A 17,271-nucleotide genomic window follows, 5' to 3' on the forward strand; every position below is an offset into this window, starting at 1 on the left:
GATAAATATTTTATGGCCGAATCTGACCTTTATCATAAAAATTATTTACTGCGTGAACACTTTATAACAATTGAAAAATACATTGAAGTAATAGCACCTGGAATGCTATAGGTAAGGTGGGAGCCTGGGGGTGGGGATAGCACCTGAGCTAAAGTGAACGCTCTCTGGTCTGTGCGCCTTCCGATGTGTGTGTGTACACCCAAACCTGTTTTTGTGCGGATTTTTTTTTGTGTAGTTTATAAAAATTATTTATAAAACGAGCGAAAATTATTTATCAAACGAGTGCTTGGTAGTATCATCAAGGGTCGACAGGGGCATCCGATGGGAAGTCACTGTGACTTTCCAAAAATTTCTTAATTCGTGAAATTTTTCGGGAGTCGGCAAAATTATCATCGCTTGGTTTATTTTGATTTCGTTTAAATATAATATTTTGGTTATTTTCTGCATGAGACTTTTTTTATGCACTCCCTATCCACCGCATAAAAAAATATTTTTTAACTCAGTTGCGAAAACTTTTTAAAGCTACTGGTGAAGTTTCAAGCATTTTTTTTTACACGATTTTTTTATGCGGTTCCTATTCACCGCATAAAAAGAGGATTGGGTGTATATATATACATTTTTTAATGCTCAAAACGTGTGAAGCAACAGGGTCGTTTCCGAAATTTTAAGGGTTTTTTTTTTTTTTTTTTGAAAGAACATTTTTAAAATCATAGGATCTGATCATTTTTTAAAATAACTTGACTAAGTTTAATATTTAAAAAAAAATGCATTAATCGGTGCGCTTTCATTGTTTACGCTTCTGCCGATGACATCACAAATGATAAACTGCCATTCACTGATGCCACTCACAGAGCACAATATTCAATTAATTTCTTTACTCACAAGTGTTGGCAACTATATGATTGATAGTAAGCGTAGAGTGCAATATGTAATTCGCTTCTTGATCATCATAACGTAGAAACGCGGTAGACAGATGCGCCAAAGTACATCATTTGTGACGTCATAAAGACCACGCCTTATTTTCAAAATCGGACATTTAAAAAAATTAATTAAAAACTAAGCTACGGGAAAATGAAAGTTTTTTCTAGCTCCATGTTATTTTTATTTATTTTTTGATTATGCTAAGAATTTCCTTTTGTAGGAAAAAAAATCTGCACTTTTTCGAAATAGCTCTTGTGCACTAAGTGTTTGTGCATCTCTATGCGTATTGTGCACTAATATACTACTAAAATCTACACTAAAGTTATTATAACATGAGATGTGCTAAAAATGGAAGGGGAAATAGATAAATGACATTATTTTGGTGTCCGTACAATATTGGTGCGAGAACCACAGACCCGTCGTAGAACCATGTATTAGTCACACTCTGATTTTAAATGTTTTTAAAATTATGTTAATGGTTCATTTTCTTAAATTGCCATCATATTTTTAACTTTTCTATTGTTCTTCTTCATTTGAAAAAGAATATTCCTAACCAGGCCTGTCAAGTGGGGATATCACGGTGGGGAGGAGGCAATTATGACACCCCTAAATTTACAAACATACTAAAATTAGGCATTTTGCTCGTATTTTGTTGTTTTTTCCCCTACACAAAACCTTTGCCCCCCCCCCTCGCGAATTTTTAAATGTTGGGCCTGTTCGTACGTTTTTAATTAGATTCTGTTCGTTGTAAAATATACACTACATTACGAGCGAAAAGAATGGCAAGTGTTAACGTAAATTCCTATACCTCCCCCCCCTCTAATCCCCATCAGGGTCAAAAGGGGCAATGAATGACCCTCTCAAGTTTTGAAAAATGAATGTATTTACAGATTGCGGAGCGTGTTTTTTTTCGATGTAATTTATTGAGCAGAAAAAATTCGCATGTAAATGAGCATGTAAAATTAGAAATGAGGGCTGCCTGTCATATATCATCAATCTTAGAACTGTTGTATCCAAAAAGGAAATCCCAGGGGATTTTCAATGAAAAATTTGAAAATTATTTGCAAAGCTTTCAAAAAAAAAAAAAAAAAGTTTGAAAATATATATTAAGAATTACGCATTAGTATTTAAAAAAATCATATGTTTTCTGTGTTTAGTTAAAATTTTTTATTACACGTAATTTTTGATATGATATTAAAATAACAATAAGAAATGCTCTTCACCTTTGTAATACAATGTTTATTCAGCACTTTTTCTCTTCATTCCTTCTTTTGAAATTAAAAATTTTCGTCAAATGACGTACGCCCGATAATAAGTCGAGAAATCACGTATTCACAGATGCCAAAGCGGCAACACTCACAATCACGCCAAGTGGAAACAAAAACAGGGGTAGCCAGTGGCGCCCTCTTTGTTGCCATGAGTTTCAGCGATTGCCACGGCCGTTAAGTATTCAGTGGGGCCATGCTCGGATACATAGATAGATAGATACATACATAGATACATTCGCTCAGTTTTCAAAGGACAGTACTCAAAAGTTATTATTATATATGCATTTGCAAAAATGATGCTTTTTTAAAAAAAGAGTTTTATATATTAAAATTTATAGTTTTTTTTGCTCTCTTTTCCCCCTTTTATGAGCTTCCTCTAAAACCAAGTCTCTCATCCTGTTCCATCATCAGAATTGATAATCTTTTTATGAAGGTTGAAAGTATATAAATTTGAAAAGAAAAGTAAAATGGAAACTAGTTTATTTTTAATGTTTTGATGCAATTTTTAGCTGTTTATCTCCATAAAAACTGCCTCAGTGATTATTTCCTTGCCAAAATTGCTGGTAATATTATGACAGCTTCTGTTACAGAAAAATATTCTAATTTATTGCTATATTTTAAAATAATTTTCCTGGTAATAGAATTTATGAGATTGCAAGAGATCAAACTTTTTTTGTCTAAAGTTTTAAAGTATGTCTTCTCCTCTTAATGACTGAAATTCTATATCGAGTGTGTTTTTCTAACCTTTTTTTATTTTTATTTTGTAGGATAAGCGAATTTCATGCTCTGATGCTTTAACACATCCTTATATGGATGAAGGGAGACTTCGATATCATTCCTGTATGTGCCGTTGCTGCCAGACCACACCTGCTGGTCGCCAGTATGTTGCAGATTTTGAACCTGTCTCCCCTCATGTGTTTGATGATTGTTTTGAAAAAGATTTGACTTCAGTGCATCAAGTAAAAGGTAATGTGTCTTGTTCCTTTTTAGTACATTCCAAAATAACATTGAAAAAAAAAAAAAAGATCATTCAGCTGAAAATATTTAAAACTTTTAAATTTGCTGAATATTTATTAATGTCTTTTGTTATCTAATTTATATGTTCATGCTTTAAATTTAAGAAGAATTGATGCTTCCGGTATTTATTGTTATTATTTTTTATTAGGAGTGTACATGAATCTTTTGTTATCAGTCAGAGATTACAAGGGTTGATTTGGGCACAAATTAGGTCCACTTTGTGGCCCCTTCACAAAATTCTATGTCAAAAAAGCTGCCACTTTACAAAATTTCATGCCTTACGATTAGATCTTTCACTGGTAAAACAGTTCTTTCCTCTCTTTTAACCTTGATCAGTTTGTTTAAAATCCAAGCATCAGTAAACTAGTATGTTGTGGCCATCACGAAACTTTCTTCTATATTTTTCTTTTTTTTTCTGATCCCTCTCCATGCTTGACGAGGAAGCAATATTCCCAATGAAAACAAAATTACACATGCAAAAACTTGACGACCATCCCAATGTCTGAATTATTGCAAAAGCAAAGCAAAGAGCGATAATTGAAAGTTATTTTAAAAGCCTTGCTTGAATTAATTACGAATATTTTATTTGTTAACTAACATAAGATGGCAACAGTTAAAAATTTTAAATCATTGAGATAATATTTCCGATCATTTCCATACAATTAAAATCACGGGAAATACGCAGACGACAATCTATTACGATTTATCTTTCTTATTGTTGCATTAATAAAGCTATTTTTATTCAAAAAAAAAAAAAAAATCAATACCTCTTGGAGCGATTGGCGTCAAAATTGAACCAAAGCCTGTTTACATATGGATTCACATATATTCCAAATTTCAACCAGAACGTAGCATTACTTCTTGAGATAGAGCACTCACAATGGAAAAAAAGAACGGGCGATTGCGCTACCCCCTTTTTAGCTGTTGACACCAAAATAAAATCAGCTCTTATACCCACTAAGGACTACTTGCCGATAAATTTTTCTTTCATCCGTTCATTATTTCTTGAGATACAGCAGTCACAATTGACGACGAAAAACGTTCTATAGCTCAACCCCCGTTTGAGTTATTGACACCAAAATTGAATCAGCACCTGTTCCTGTTACTGGCAGCATATGGACCAAATTTTGTTTGATTCCGCCAGTTACTTCCTGAGGAATAGCAATCATGCGTAACTCAAAAAACGTCCCATTGCTCCACCCCCCTTGGAGGAATTCGCGCCAAAAACCAATGGGCACAAGTTCACATAGGGGCACATATGTGTACCAAATTTCGTTCGATTTCATGCGGTAGTTTTTGCTGTAGAGCGGCCACAAAAAACTGGTCACACACAGACGTGACACACACACATACACACACACACATATACACACACACAGACAGACAGACATTTTCCAAAAATAGTCGAAATGGACTCAGCACACCTCAAAACGTTCGAATCCGTCAAAATTCGAAATTCGAAAATTTGCACGAATCCAATACTTTCTTCTATATATTAGATATAGAAGAAAGTAAAAATGAAAAAAAAAGAAAAAAACCCTCCAGCTTCCTTATAATTCCCAGTTAAGTCTTGTAAGCTAAAGGAATTTCTGATAAGATTTTTGATTGCTAAACATGCTCTGGTACGGTATTCTGGATCTTTTTTTTTTTTCAAAAAATAAATAAAAGAGAGACGGGCAAAAATACTTATTTTTCACAAAATGTTTATTTAAAAATAACTCCTGGATTATTGAAGTGCTTATTCTAAACTGATCATATTAGATGGAGCTTAGTGTAGTGTTTTATAAAATTGCTTTTTGATATTTTTTTTCATTAATATTCAACATTTTGCTTGAGAATGCTTGAATTGAGAGAATCATTATACATGTATCGAGACTTGACTATGATATCAATATCATTATTGGTTGATTCCATGCGTGACTCATACAGTAAAACCTGTAAAGTTGACCACCCTTGTAAGTTGACCACCTGTCTATGTTGACCACTTTTGTCAGGAACGGAATTTGTCCTATCTCATATAATGAAGGAAAACCTCTCTATCTGGACCACCTCTCTATCTTGACCACCTGTCTATCTTGACCACTAATGTACGCTGAATTTGGTTTGAAGTATTGTAAAAAACCCTTTGTAAGTTGACCACTTGGTTTATTTTTTAAAACTTTCATCAGCAAATTATTTTATTTTATTATTTATTAATTATTATTATTATTATTATTTGATAGCTTTCCAAGAATGTTTTTAATGCTTTGATGACGGACTAGCATTTTACTAACTAAACAGCAGCATAAAGCTTATGCTGCTCTTTATTCTCTAAACTTGTTTTTCATTTGTTGTTCTATTTGAGATAGCTTTTTGTTCTCTGTTCAATGAAAATAGGTGTCAGTAGAAAAGTTCAAAATCTTTTCTTTCAGTTGCAATATGTTATGGCAACACAGGAATTGTGCAAAAAGAGCTGGCCCGGATCTAGGCATTTTGGGCCTCCCTGCAACAAAATGTGTTGGGCCCCTCCCTAGTGGCCAGCAGTGTCTATTTGTAAAGTGCATAAGTCTTAGTGCTAGTTTTTTTCTATTTTATCTTCAATTTCTAGGGTCAGTAGCCACTTTAAGGACGCGGGCCCCTCGCACTGCGGGTACACAGATCTGGGCTGCTAATGAGTAAAGTTACATGTTTCTGGTGCAAGGGATTAAGAGATAGGATATTTTAATTTTGCCTTTATGAACTGGGAGAGTCGAGCTTGTTACTCTTTGTGCTATACATAAAAAGGCTTCAAAAAGAAAGTTAGTCGAACTTGAGATTAATAAAAAGTATCAAATATTAAAATTAATTGAAAATGGAGAAATCCAGAGGAAATTAGCTGGCATATATGGAATTTCTAAACCTACAGTGTCTAATATAGTTAAAAACAAGGAAAAAGTAACGAAATTATTTTTTGTTTATTATTAAAAATACTAATAGGTATTTTTAATTATTGTTTCACTTTCAATAATGTTAAACACTGAAAGTGAGTTTAACAGAAAGAGTAAGGGTGAACTCCTCAAAAAATGAGTACATGATGCAAGAAATGACAAAAAAAAAAAAAAAACATTACCGCCCTTTATAAGTTGACCGCCAAAGTGCTGAACCGCAAGTGGTCAACTTACACAGGTTTCACTGTACTACAAATTGAGAATTCTAAGATACAAATCTCTCTTTATCTCAAACTGTTTCAAGTATTATCTCCTTTTTTTTTTCTCAGCATTACTAATTCGCACTGAAACAAACTATTCAGTCTATTATTATTTACTAAAAGGTTTACGTGACAGTAGGAAGTGTCATAGCTGCCAAGTGCTCCGTTTTTCCCGGAGTTTCTCCGATTTTTATTGCGTACTCCGAAAATCCGATTTATTCCAAAAAACTCCGTTTTTTGACTTTGCTTGTAGTACACTTTTCGATTTCTGAGGAAAAAGAAGAAATTTCCCTATCCTGGAAGGTAGGAATTGTGCACAAACTCAACAAAAGAGGAGGCAATTTGATGCCCTGGAAGCATTAGTATCAAGATAAACACTGAGTGGGAGCGCCAATCGATCGGAGAACATCGTTTTTTCATTGAACATTTCAGCTACGTGCAAAACGTAGCCGCCATGTTTGGTCATTCAGAAGATGGAAGTAGACGATGCTTAAGTGCTTTCGTTTTCAAAGACAAAGCTGAATTGGGGGGTTTCTTTTAACTGCAAACTAATGAAAATCAGCAAAATGTGCTGCAAAATGTTTTTTTTTTTTTGGTTATTTTAAATAAATTTTATTAAGAAATGAAAACAAGTATACTATTTAAAATTTCATCTTATCCCTATTGTTTTGGACAGGAATGTGCTAAAGATTCTCAATTAAATTGTAGTTTCATGGGGATTTTTTATTTTCAAATTATTTTCATGCAACAAATTCAAAACTTTATATCTGAATTTTTGACTTAGTCGCCATATTTGGTCATTTGCGAGATTTAAGTACACAAAACTCTTAAAGTGACCAAGTTTTCAAAATCAGAATTAGATATTTATTGCAATGCAAACTATTGAAAATAATGCGAAATGGGCTTGTTTTTTTTTTTTTCAGAGAATTCTTAATTTTTTTCTTGAAAAATGAAAAAAAAATTTTCTTCAGAATATTATGTTATCCTCATTGTTTGGATGCTAATGTGCTAAAAACTGTCTATTTCATCTAAATTTTAGTTTTTATAAGGATTATTAATTATTTATAATTACTTTTAATGCAACAAATTCAAAAATCTATCATTTGAAATTTATTGCATTGTTGCCAGGTTTGGTCATTTGCAACATGGAAGTAGACAAGACTATTAATAGCCTAAGTTTCCGAAAACAGATTTGGTTGTTTGTCTCAATGCAAACTATTAAAAATAACAAAAGGCAAAAAGTTATGGTTTTTTTTTAAATTATTTTTTTGAAAGGGAAATTTTATCTGTATTTGATCTTTATTGCCTCGGAGGCTTTGTTATAAGCTGAAACCATTTCATCTAAAATGAAGGTTTCTGCTGACTTCTCATTTATTTATTTATTTTATTTTATTTTTTTTAAATAAATCAGAAACCTTTTTTAACTTGAATTTTCCATGTACAAAAAAAGTATTGAATGACTCTATTTTAAAATGTGTAAAGTCCTATTCATCTATATTTTTTTTCATAAAAGTTGTAAAAACTGCCCCATCTGCATTTTCAATACATGTAGGATATGTATAAAGGAATATTTTTAAAAAGGGTTGCAGTTTTATTAAATCAAACAGTAGTCATGTTTTTTTTTTTTTTTAATTTTCAATATGTACCTACGTAATGATGCTTTTTTAATGTAAAATATTTTTATTTTATACTTGGTTGTAGTTTTATTGAAAATCTAACATGGAAATTCAGAAACGCATTGTAATGGTGCTTAGAACTTATAGAAGCTTACGGTACAGAAGGAAGGTTTAGCACAGGCCACGATTTGGTGCTCCTATTTTAACCCTCATTGCTCCTATTTTTTCCCTTAAGTGCTCCTATTTTTTTTATCTTGAGGTTGGCAGCTATGAAGTGTTAAAATACAAATGTGACTCAAACTCAGTGGCGTAGCTACACTTTCTGCCGCCCGAGGTGGTTCCTCAACTTGCCTCCCTTTTGATGCGTAAGGTTCAGCGGCGCTATCAGGAAAGTTTTTCAACTAAACTGAAAAGCACGAAATGTAGGCTGTATATAGTGGTGTAAGGGCCTCCCCTAACTTTCCAACAAAGACTGAATTTTCTTTCCGAAATATTTTCAAACTTGAAATCAATTTTAGTCTATCTGTGATGACGTTAAAGAGAATAGTGAATGTACGCGAGCTTAAGAAATTTTCCCATGCCGAATTTTCAAAAACCCAATTGTAGGCTATCCTTGAAGGCATAAGTTCCTACAAAAATGTTGGGAAGTCAGATGGTTTTCCTGCAGGGACAAATGCAAGGGAGGGGCAGCGTGGGGGGCGATCGCCTCTCCCTTGAGGGACCTTGCACCGGCAATTTTTCCGAATTGAGGTCCTGAAACACTAGTGTAAGTTTTTTTCAATGATATTAAGGAAAGGGAGGAGGTTTGAATCTTCCTCCCGGAAACTTTTTGCCATTGAAGTTTCAAAAAGGCCATTTTAGACTATCTTTAGTGATAATAGGGGAGAGGGACTTCTCATGGCCACGTAGCAAAATTTAAGTCTTAAAAACGCGATTGTAGACAGCTCAGGTTGTTCTAGGGGAAAGAATGGGTTCAGTGACTTTCCTCTCGTAATTTTTCGAAACCGAAGTCTATAAAATTCAATTTTATACTACCTTCGATGATGCTAGGAGGAGAGGGTTTCAAAACATCCCAACAAAATTATACGAAATTGAAGTTCCAAAAACGCAGTTTTGGAATACCTCTTTCAAACGTAAAAGAAAGGAATATGTTCAGGGACCTCCTTCACTATTTTTTTTACTTTATTTTGCTTCAGATAAATGCTGTGGCAGTACGTAGCATAGATCAGATACCTAGTAAGGTGTGAGTCAAAAAAAAAAAAACCGCCCCCCACCTTGAAAAATTTCTGGATTCGTCGTTGTTTTCCCGTTTCCTTTGAAAAATTTTTGAAAATGACGTCCTAAAAACGCGACTTAGCTGTTGTTTGATGGACAACGTCATGAAAGAGAGTTCGGAGGCAAGTTTCCCACCCGAATTGTTTTTTTTTAACTGTGGCTCATTTTAAGTTCTTCATCACTGAAAAAAGAAAGCTTTGCGGTCTTCCCCTAGAAATTTCTAAAAACGAAATTTGGAGCCAACTGTGATGACATTTTCGTGCACATTTGGGGTCTCTACCTCAGAATTAAAACCCAACGTTAAGCTATTTTTGGAGATATTGGATGCGATGGGGATTTTAAAGGGTCAAGGCTTGACCACCTTCTGGAATTTGTTGGTATTGAAATTTTAAAAACTCAATATTGGGCTAAAACATGAGGTGTAAAGGGATAGGATGGGCCTGGGCGTTATCCTTTGGAAATGTTTTGAGATTCAAGGCCTAAAACTGCACTTTTCGGCTGTTTGGTGACGTTAAGGGATAGGAAGGCTCTTCCTGAAAAATGTGACACCGCCCTCAGTCTGTATCTTCAGACGGAGGAAGAGGAAAATGCTGAGATGTCCACAAGAACAACACATGTTTTGTATTTGAACAATTTTAGTATCACATTCGTACCACAACCTTAGCATTGAAAAACCTTTTTTTTTTGACTCCAAAAAAAGATCAAAAGCATGATTTACTTATTGGGAAAATGTGTTAAACTTCGCATCAAAAGTGTGAAATTGCCGCCGCCCGAAAAGTGCCGCCGGGGCAGACCGCCCCCTCCGCCCCTCCCTAGCTACGCCACTGCTCACACTACATGCAAAAGGAAGTGATATTTATATCTTTGGATATCTTCCTTTTTATCAAAATTAAAAATAAAATTTGTTCTATTTATGTATCCAGAAGGTTCAAAATTAAGAAAAATATGCAATATTTATTAATATAATCTATTTTAAAATATTAGGGGGCTTTTCCATATCTGTCTCTCACTACATATAGATTGTGACTCACACTATAGCTTCCAATTTTGAAACACAAAACATCCTGCACGCTTCTTTTTCAACATTGACGTATTTTAGACGATATAAATCTCAAAGAACATGATTTAAAGCAGAATTACAATATTAAAATTATTCCACGACATAATTATTAAAGCAAAAATTTTGAAATATGTAATGCATGTGCTGATTAAACGGCTCTGGAAGTTTCTTTGTAGCACTATCTGAAAAAGTTATATCTATGTCAGATATGTCATCAATTTTGGGCCAAGAGGAACATTTGGAGTCCTTAATCCAACCTTAAAAATTTTATGATCACGACACATAAGCTTGGTTTTCCAATAACTTAACCAACAGAATACTTTACTATTCTTTTGCTAGAAAAATGAACACGAATCCAGTCCCCAACATTAAAATTTGAAGATTCTTCATGTATGTTTTCTATTTCTTCTGGTTCTTCAAAGCACTCATTTGTGAAATTGAATATATTTTATTTATCTCCTCTGATAATAACAATAGCTTGTAGGGGGTACTTTCTCAAAACAATGCATCCTCCTTATTTCAGGAATCTGCATTTGGTGCTCGCAGCTTATCATAATAAGACATTTCGGATGTTATCAACTCCTGTGAAACATATATGGAGTGAATATTCGAGCAAATCGCTGCAGCCATTTGCGTGAACTCTTAAGAAGAATGGGGGTCAATTTTACTAGATAAGGTAGCCTCCCTCTCTCACTGCTTCAGAGTACCACCTAAGCCATCGATTGCACCCTTGCAATGGCTAGTGGCAGAAAATTACCATTGAAACTTTCCTTATATTAAGGTACCTAAATAAAGTTTATTCGTTGACGTTCTGTCTCAGCTTTGCGAAAAGTTAAACATTTCCCGTATTTCTTAAACCTTTTTCTTTGCTCTGCTTTACGCTGAGATGGAGTTTTTGCCGTAGTATCTATAGCAAATACATTTAAATTATTAGTTTGTATGAATTTTATGATTTAAATGACAAAGTTTGTCATCAAAGTGTAAAAACTCGCAAAACAATATCAAAACTGTGACTCACACTACACACACATTTATATTTCTATTCCTAACAGTATTCAAAATTATATCAAATGAATTGTGAAAAAGTATTGACATTAAGTTATAGAAAGGAAATAAAAAATATTAGAGCTGAAACTATAGGCATAATTTAATAAAATGTCTATGTTTGTGTGACTAACACTACATGCATTAGGCTTATTTGAAACTGCAATATATGAGTGTTTAAGTTATTATTGGAAAAAATTGGTATGTATTCTTAAAGTACTGCTAAAACACTTTTAAAAATACTAATATAATACACATCAACTTATCACGTGTGTAAAAGATCCTTATGAAAATGATCAACTTTGCATGCAGCAAAACATGTTTACAAATGTTTTTGATGCTAGTTTGTTACCAGATGCAAAACATAAAAAGCAATTTTTGCATAGATAATTGGAAATTCAATCTATTTGCTGTAAAAAAAAAAAAAAAAAATGAAGAAACATTTAAAAAAAAAAAAGCTTTTTTCTTTTTTAAATTAACCATTGGGTGTACTTTGGCATGGAAATATCCTATTGAAACAGACTTCTAAATAAAACCTTAATAGGTGACTAGTGAAAAAAAAATGCAAAACTAGTAGAGCTCTAAGATGAGTTTAAAAACATCTTGAGTGTTTTTATTAAAATAATTTAAGCAGAAGTTTTAGTTTCTTTCATCATCAAATTTATTAAGAAAATCTTGTTTGTCGACTCTCTATGATGAATTTTATATTTACAGTAGACCCTTGTTTTGTGCAGGGTTTATGTTCCACGAAAATGCTGTGTAAATCAAAACCATTTAAATTAAGGCTTAATAGTAGTGTTAAAATAGGAATTTTGATTCCATTCATTTAAAAAATGCTTCATTCTAGTGATGGATAGATGAAAAAAAACTTTAACGTGCTTACTTTCATTCATGTGTGTAACGTGCAAAAAGAAAAAGTGAATTAACTTTGTGTTTACAAAAAAGAGGAAATCCATAATCACTTGCGTTACATTCTTGTCAGAACCTCTTTCACTAACAAATTAGAAAGATCATTTGCCATTGCCAAAGAATGAATCAAAATTTTCAAAATAAAAGTTTTTGTGTCATCAATGTCTGTATTCTCAATAGTTTTTTCCTCCTCTGTCACTTCTAAAAAAATCTTCCAGTGAGCTCTTAATTGTGTGAGTTCAATAACTTCTGGAAAAAGCCCTAGAAACAATTGCAAAAGATGTCACCAGTGGTCCAAGCTCACCTATTAGCATGCCAAAATACAGTTTATGCATGTTATCTGCAATCTATAGTGTTTGGATTTTGATGAAGGGAAAAGTTTATCTGCTTGCAATGTCACATCCGCTTAAAATCAAAGTCCATCCATGTAAAACAAAATCAAGGTGTCAAATCTTAAAGCGCATATAATCAAATCAATGAACTCACAGAAAATGAGTCGATTGTGAATATATATATATATATATATATATATATATATATATATATATATATATATATATATATATATATAATATATATATATATATATATATGTATAAATATAGAGAGAGAATAACCTGTAAGAAAATACAATAACTACTTCTGAATTTGTTGTTGTTGGTAAATGCTAAACTTTTTGTAAAAATTTCAAATTTCCTAATTCTTCTGATTTGTCTTATCTGTGATTCCTTTTCTAGATCGCTTATATCAATTTATATATGAACGTTACAAAGGTCTCTATCGTATGCCACTTTGTATTAATCCTCATTCTGCAGCTTTTAAAAGTTTTACCAGGTAAGGTAATTTTTTTTTTTTTAATTCCATTGTATAGTCTGTAGCTACTTCAATGAAGGCTAATTTAGACTCAGAGTTGTTTTCTTTACTGTTAACTGAATTTTATATAATCAACCATTTGAACATGATTATGTCAATTTTTATAAGGACTACTTTACTCATAGATAACTATAAGAAAGAAACTATTAATAACTGACAAAATACATATACAGACTAGCAAAATCATGTAAAATTTCCGTTGTGTTTCAAATGTATAAAGCAAAATTATCAAAAAACAAGGGTTTTTTTTTTGGATCACTTTTTTTTTAAACGAGTTTAAAATTTAATGTTTGTGGATTTAAATAAATATGTGCATCTGTGGATAGTATGTTAATTTTTAGCAAATAAATTTAGAACACTGCTTTTAGTAATTTATTTATTTTTTTAAAATCACATATAAAATTTTATAGGGTTTATGAACTCTACTTATTTTTAGCCTGTTGACTATGAAAAATATTTGATGTATTTCATATCTCTAGAAATGAGTTAACTTTGTTCTCTGTGTGTACTTCATTTTATTCTCAGATACTTTTGCTTTCTCTCTTAAGTAATGTAAAAAAAGTAAACAATCCAACAAAAAGCAAAGAAAACAAGGATCACTGCTTTATCAGGCAGAGAGGAAAATTCGTGTTAGTTTATTGTTTTTGCTTTGTTCTTTTAATAAGATGAGTAAATGTTATCTCCAAACGTTTAAAAGAAACTATACAAGTGATTACCTTTGTATCATACGATCACATTCTGAGGCGAAATATGCTTTTTGCACCATTTGTAGCTGCAATTTTATGATTTGTCATGATTGGGAAAAAGGACATCATCGTACACTTAAAGTCAAAGAAGCATACATTAAACGGAATATGTGCCACTGAAAATACATCTATTGACAAGTTTTCCCAAAAACAAAATGTTGACAATGATATTATTAGCTTGTTATAGCAATAGAGATTTGGAACAGAGTGCTTGTTTGCAAGTTTCCTGTTGCTGATCACGTGGGATCTTTATTTTTTAAAAAAAAAATCCCCAGTCTGAAGTTGCAAAGAAATATTTATGGGGCCCAACAAAAACAGCTGCTATATTGAATGAACTATCTGGAAACTACAAAGAACAAACTGTTAGCTGCTTCAAGAGATCTCCCTTTCCTCTCGCTATTGATGGTAGCAATGATAATATGAATGTTCTGTTATACCCTATCATTGTTATTTAGAATAATGCTGAGTTACCTAAGCTTCAATGTTGTATTTTGTTTTTAGTTGAACTGAATATAGAATCTACAGGTAAAAATGTTCCAATTTATACTGGATGAACTGAATCGCTTGCAAATTCCATTTTCCAACTGCATTGTATTCAGTTCTGACAATGGTGGAGTTACGGTGGTTGCAAAAAAAATTAAAAGTGTAATTTTTTTTTTTTTTTTAATTTGAAAGAGCAGCAGATTTTAGTTGTGTCAGCCTGTCTCAGTTGATTGATTTGCTGCTGAAAAAGGAGCTGTAACATTGCCTATTGATATAGATCAGATTATAGTACACATTTTCTACTACTTAAATTTGATAAAAGTTCAAGAGTTGTGTTAGGCATTATGAACATTCTGCATAGTAATGCTGAATGTAAAAGGGTATTCAGTATTGTAAAAAAAAACTAAAACTGAATTCAGGGTTTCAGTGTCCAAAAAAAAAAAAAAAAAAATCTTATTGTCAAATGTCACAAAGAAACAAAATTGTTATGAAAATGTACCCTTGACTTTCTAAAAAAAGCCAAATAAGTTACAACAGCCTAGTTTGCTGTAATGTTAAATGTTACTTTTAAGAATTTTTACTTTCTTTTGTTAAAATATTCTTGACATGAAGTTTTAATAATTTAATCAAGTACAGCTTTTTATGTGAATGTAAGTTTATTTTATAAAATATTTTGAAATTTTGCTTCATTAACTTTATAATAAAAGTGTAAAAGTTTCTGTGCAAAAATTTAAATATGAATTCATTAAAAATTTTTCCAATGTGAATAATTCCATTTTAATTTGCACTAAGCATAAATAAGTTCAATTTATATAAAATTCATAACTAATTTTATATTGTTAAATGTTAAAAGGGTAAGTTAATGTTTTAAAAGTGTCTCATTACATTTTATTTTGCGTAGAAAATAAAATCTGGATGGAAAAACAAATCTTTGGGATTTTTTTTATCAGAGGTTGTCCGGTATGATATTTAACCGGCTTTTAAAAAATTCTCTTATTTAAGGAGTTTTTAATGCAAAACTTTTTTCTGTAAATTTGTTTCTTCTATGAGTTTGGATGATTAAAGATATCTTATGAGTGAAAGTAATAACCCCGTTATAATTTACTTTTTGTTCAATTTTTATTGATAGTAATAGAATTAAATGTCCAGCACTTCATCAAAAATTAGTCAGAACTTTTAATTTGGAGTGTAAAACTCGCGATTTCTAATCTCTTTATTGTTAAAATACAAATATAACTTAGTATATTTTTAGTTAATTGTGCCGGTTTCAAATTTGTTTTTGTTACTTGTGTTTAATAAACAAATTATTTTTAAAGCTATTTATGTCACATGCAATTATGTTCCTTTTTTTTTATATAGGGAATTTCCACAAAACAGTCATATAATTTCTCTGTATAAATGACTGATTCCTTGATGTCTGTGTTTTGTCTTTCTAGAAGTTCATGTCTAAGTAAGTTGCTGTCACTTAATTCAATTGTATAAAGCAATTAAATATTTACTCCTAATTGCCTCTGCAATATAACCTCCCTTTTTTTCTCTCTTTTTCTTTGGAACTGGCGTGAAAATACGTTATTTGCTAGAAGGTGTGAAATGTGGTTGTTAAAGCAATTGCTAACAACTATAAAGTACTTTTCTTGGAAATATGGTTAAACAATTAAAACTATGTACAGTACATTAATACAACTGCAAATGTGATGAACAGCAACAAAATCTGTCCCCAGCTAGTCTGATCCTAGCCAATTTATTAGTCCCCAATTATGATCAATGGCTCTTAAAGTTATCTTCCCCCTTGCTCATTACAGCCTCTTTTGGTAAGCTGTTCCTAGTACCCACAACCCTACTTAAGTAGTAAATTTTTCTCATTTCCAGTTCAGCCTGAGATTTGAATAGCTTAAAACAATGACCCCTTGTCTTATTTTTCGTGCAAAAATTTAACCTATTACTATTTTTCAGTTTGATAAATTAAAACAACTGAATCATGTCTCCTCTGACTCTACTTAGCTCCAGGCTATACATATATGCCTTTTAAGTCTGGTATTATAATCTAAATCTAAAAGTCCCCTTACTAGCTTAGTACCTTATTTTCCTGCATATTATTTACAGCGGCGTATAATTCGCTAGGCCTAAAATCGGCCGGAAGGGGAAAAAAATCTTTGTGTACTCCGTGGATTGTTAAAAAAAAATGTAGTTTTGATTTAACATACAATTTTAGCAACTAAATTAAAAACGTGAAGAAGTGGTAACTTTTGAGGTATAATCATCCCATAGAGATAGAGGATTTTTCCTTGTACAAATCCAATTTGCTTTGGATATTTGCCTATTTGGCTTATAGGTCCTTTGATGCTCAGGAACTCATGCAGGGGTTTTCACCACTCCCTACAGGGAAGGGGTGAAATACCCCACAGAGGGTTTTCCCTCTTACAAAAATCTAGGGTCCGGTTCTTTGCTAACTTTGCACGTCGGTTCCTTTAATGCTCAAGAATTTACGTAGGAGAGTTTTTGCCTCCCTATGGGGACAGAAACCCCTCAAACAGGTTTTTTCCTCTTCTAAAAATCTAGCTCCAGGTCTTTGCTAAATTTTTCGCATAGGTTCCTTTAATGCTCTCAAGAATTCACGTAGGGGAGTTTTCCTTCCCCCCACCAAACAGTTTTCCCTCATACGAAAATCCAGTTTATGTTAGATTATCACAGAGGTCCTTCAATGCTCAAGAATTCACATAGGAGAGTTTTCTCCCCTCCCCCCTCAGAGGACGAAAACCCCCACAGAAGTGTTTTGCTCCTAGAGGGGTTTTTCTCTCTTAGAAATCGAGTTTTTTGTCGAATCTTTGCTAAATTTGGCAGATAGGTCTTTAAATGCTCAAAAATTCACAAAATGGAGTTCTCGTCCCCCCCC

At 32.4% G+C, this 17,271-nt stretch overlaps 1 protein-coding gene across 1 annotated transcript in view; it reads left to right on the forward strand.

Moving 5' to 3' along the window:
- LOC129222668 (serine/threonine-protein kinase NLK-like) overlaps window positions 1-15,797 on the forward strand; it is a 49,605-nt gene extending 33,808 nt beyond the window's left edge. The window contains 3 exon segments of the mRNA XM_054857203.1: window positions 2,957-3,155; window positions 13,014-13,110; window positions 15,738-15,797. Of these exon segments, the coding sequence (XP_054713178.1) occupies window positions 2,957-3,155; window positions 13,014-13,110; window positions 15,738-15,780 (339 nt within the window). The 3' untranslated portion in view covers window positions 15,781-15,797.
- Window positions 15,798-17,271: the final 1,474 nt, after the last annotated feature.

This window comes from Uloborus diversus, chromosome 1 (genome assembly GCF_026930045.1).
Source record: "Uloborus diversus isolate 005 chromosome 1, Udiv.v.3.1, whole genome shotgun sequence".
NCBI lineage: Eukaryota > Metazoa > Arthropoda > Arachnida > Araneae > Uloboridae > Uloborus > Uloborus diversus.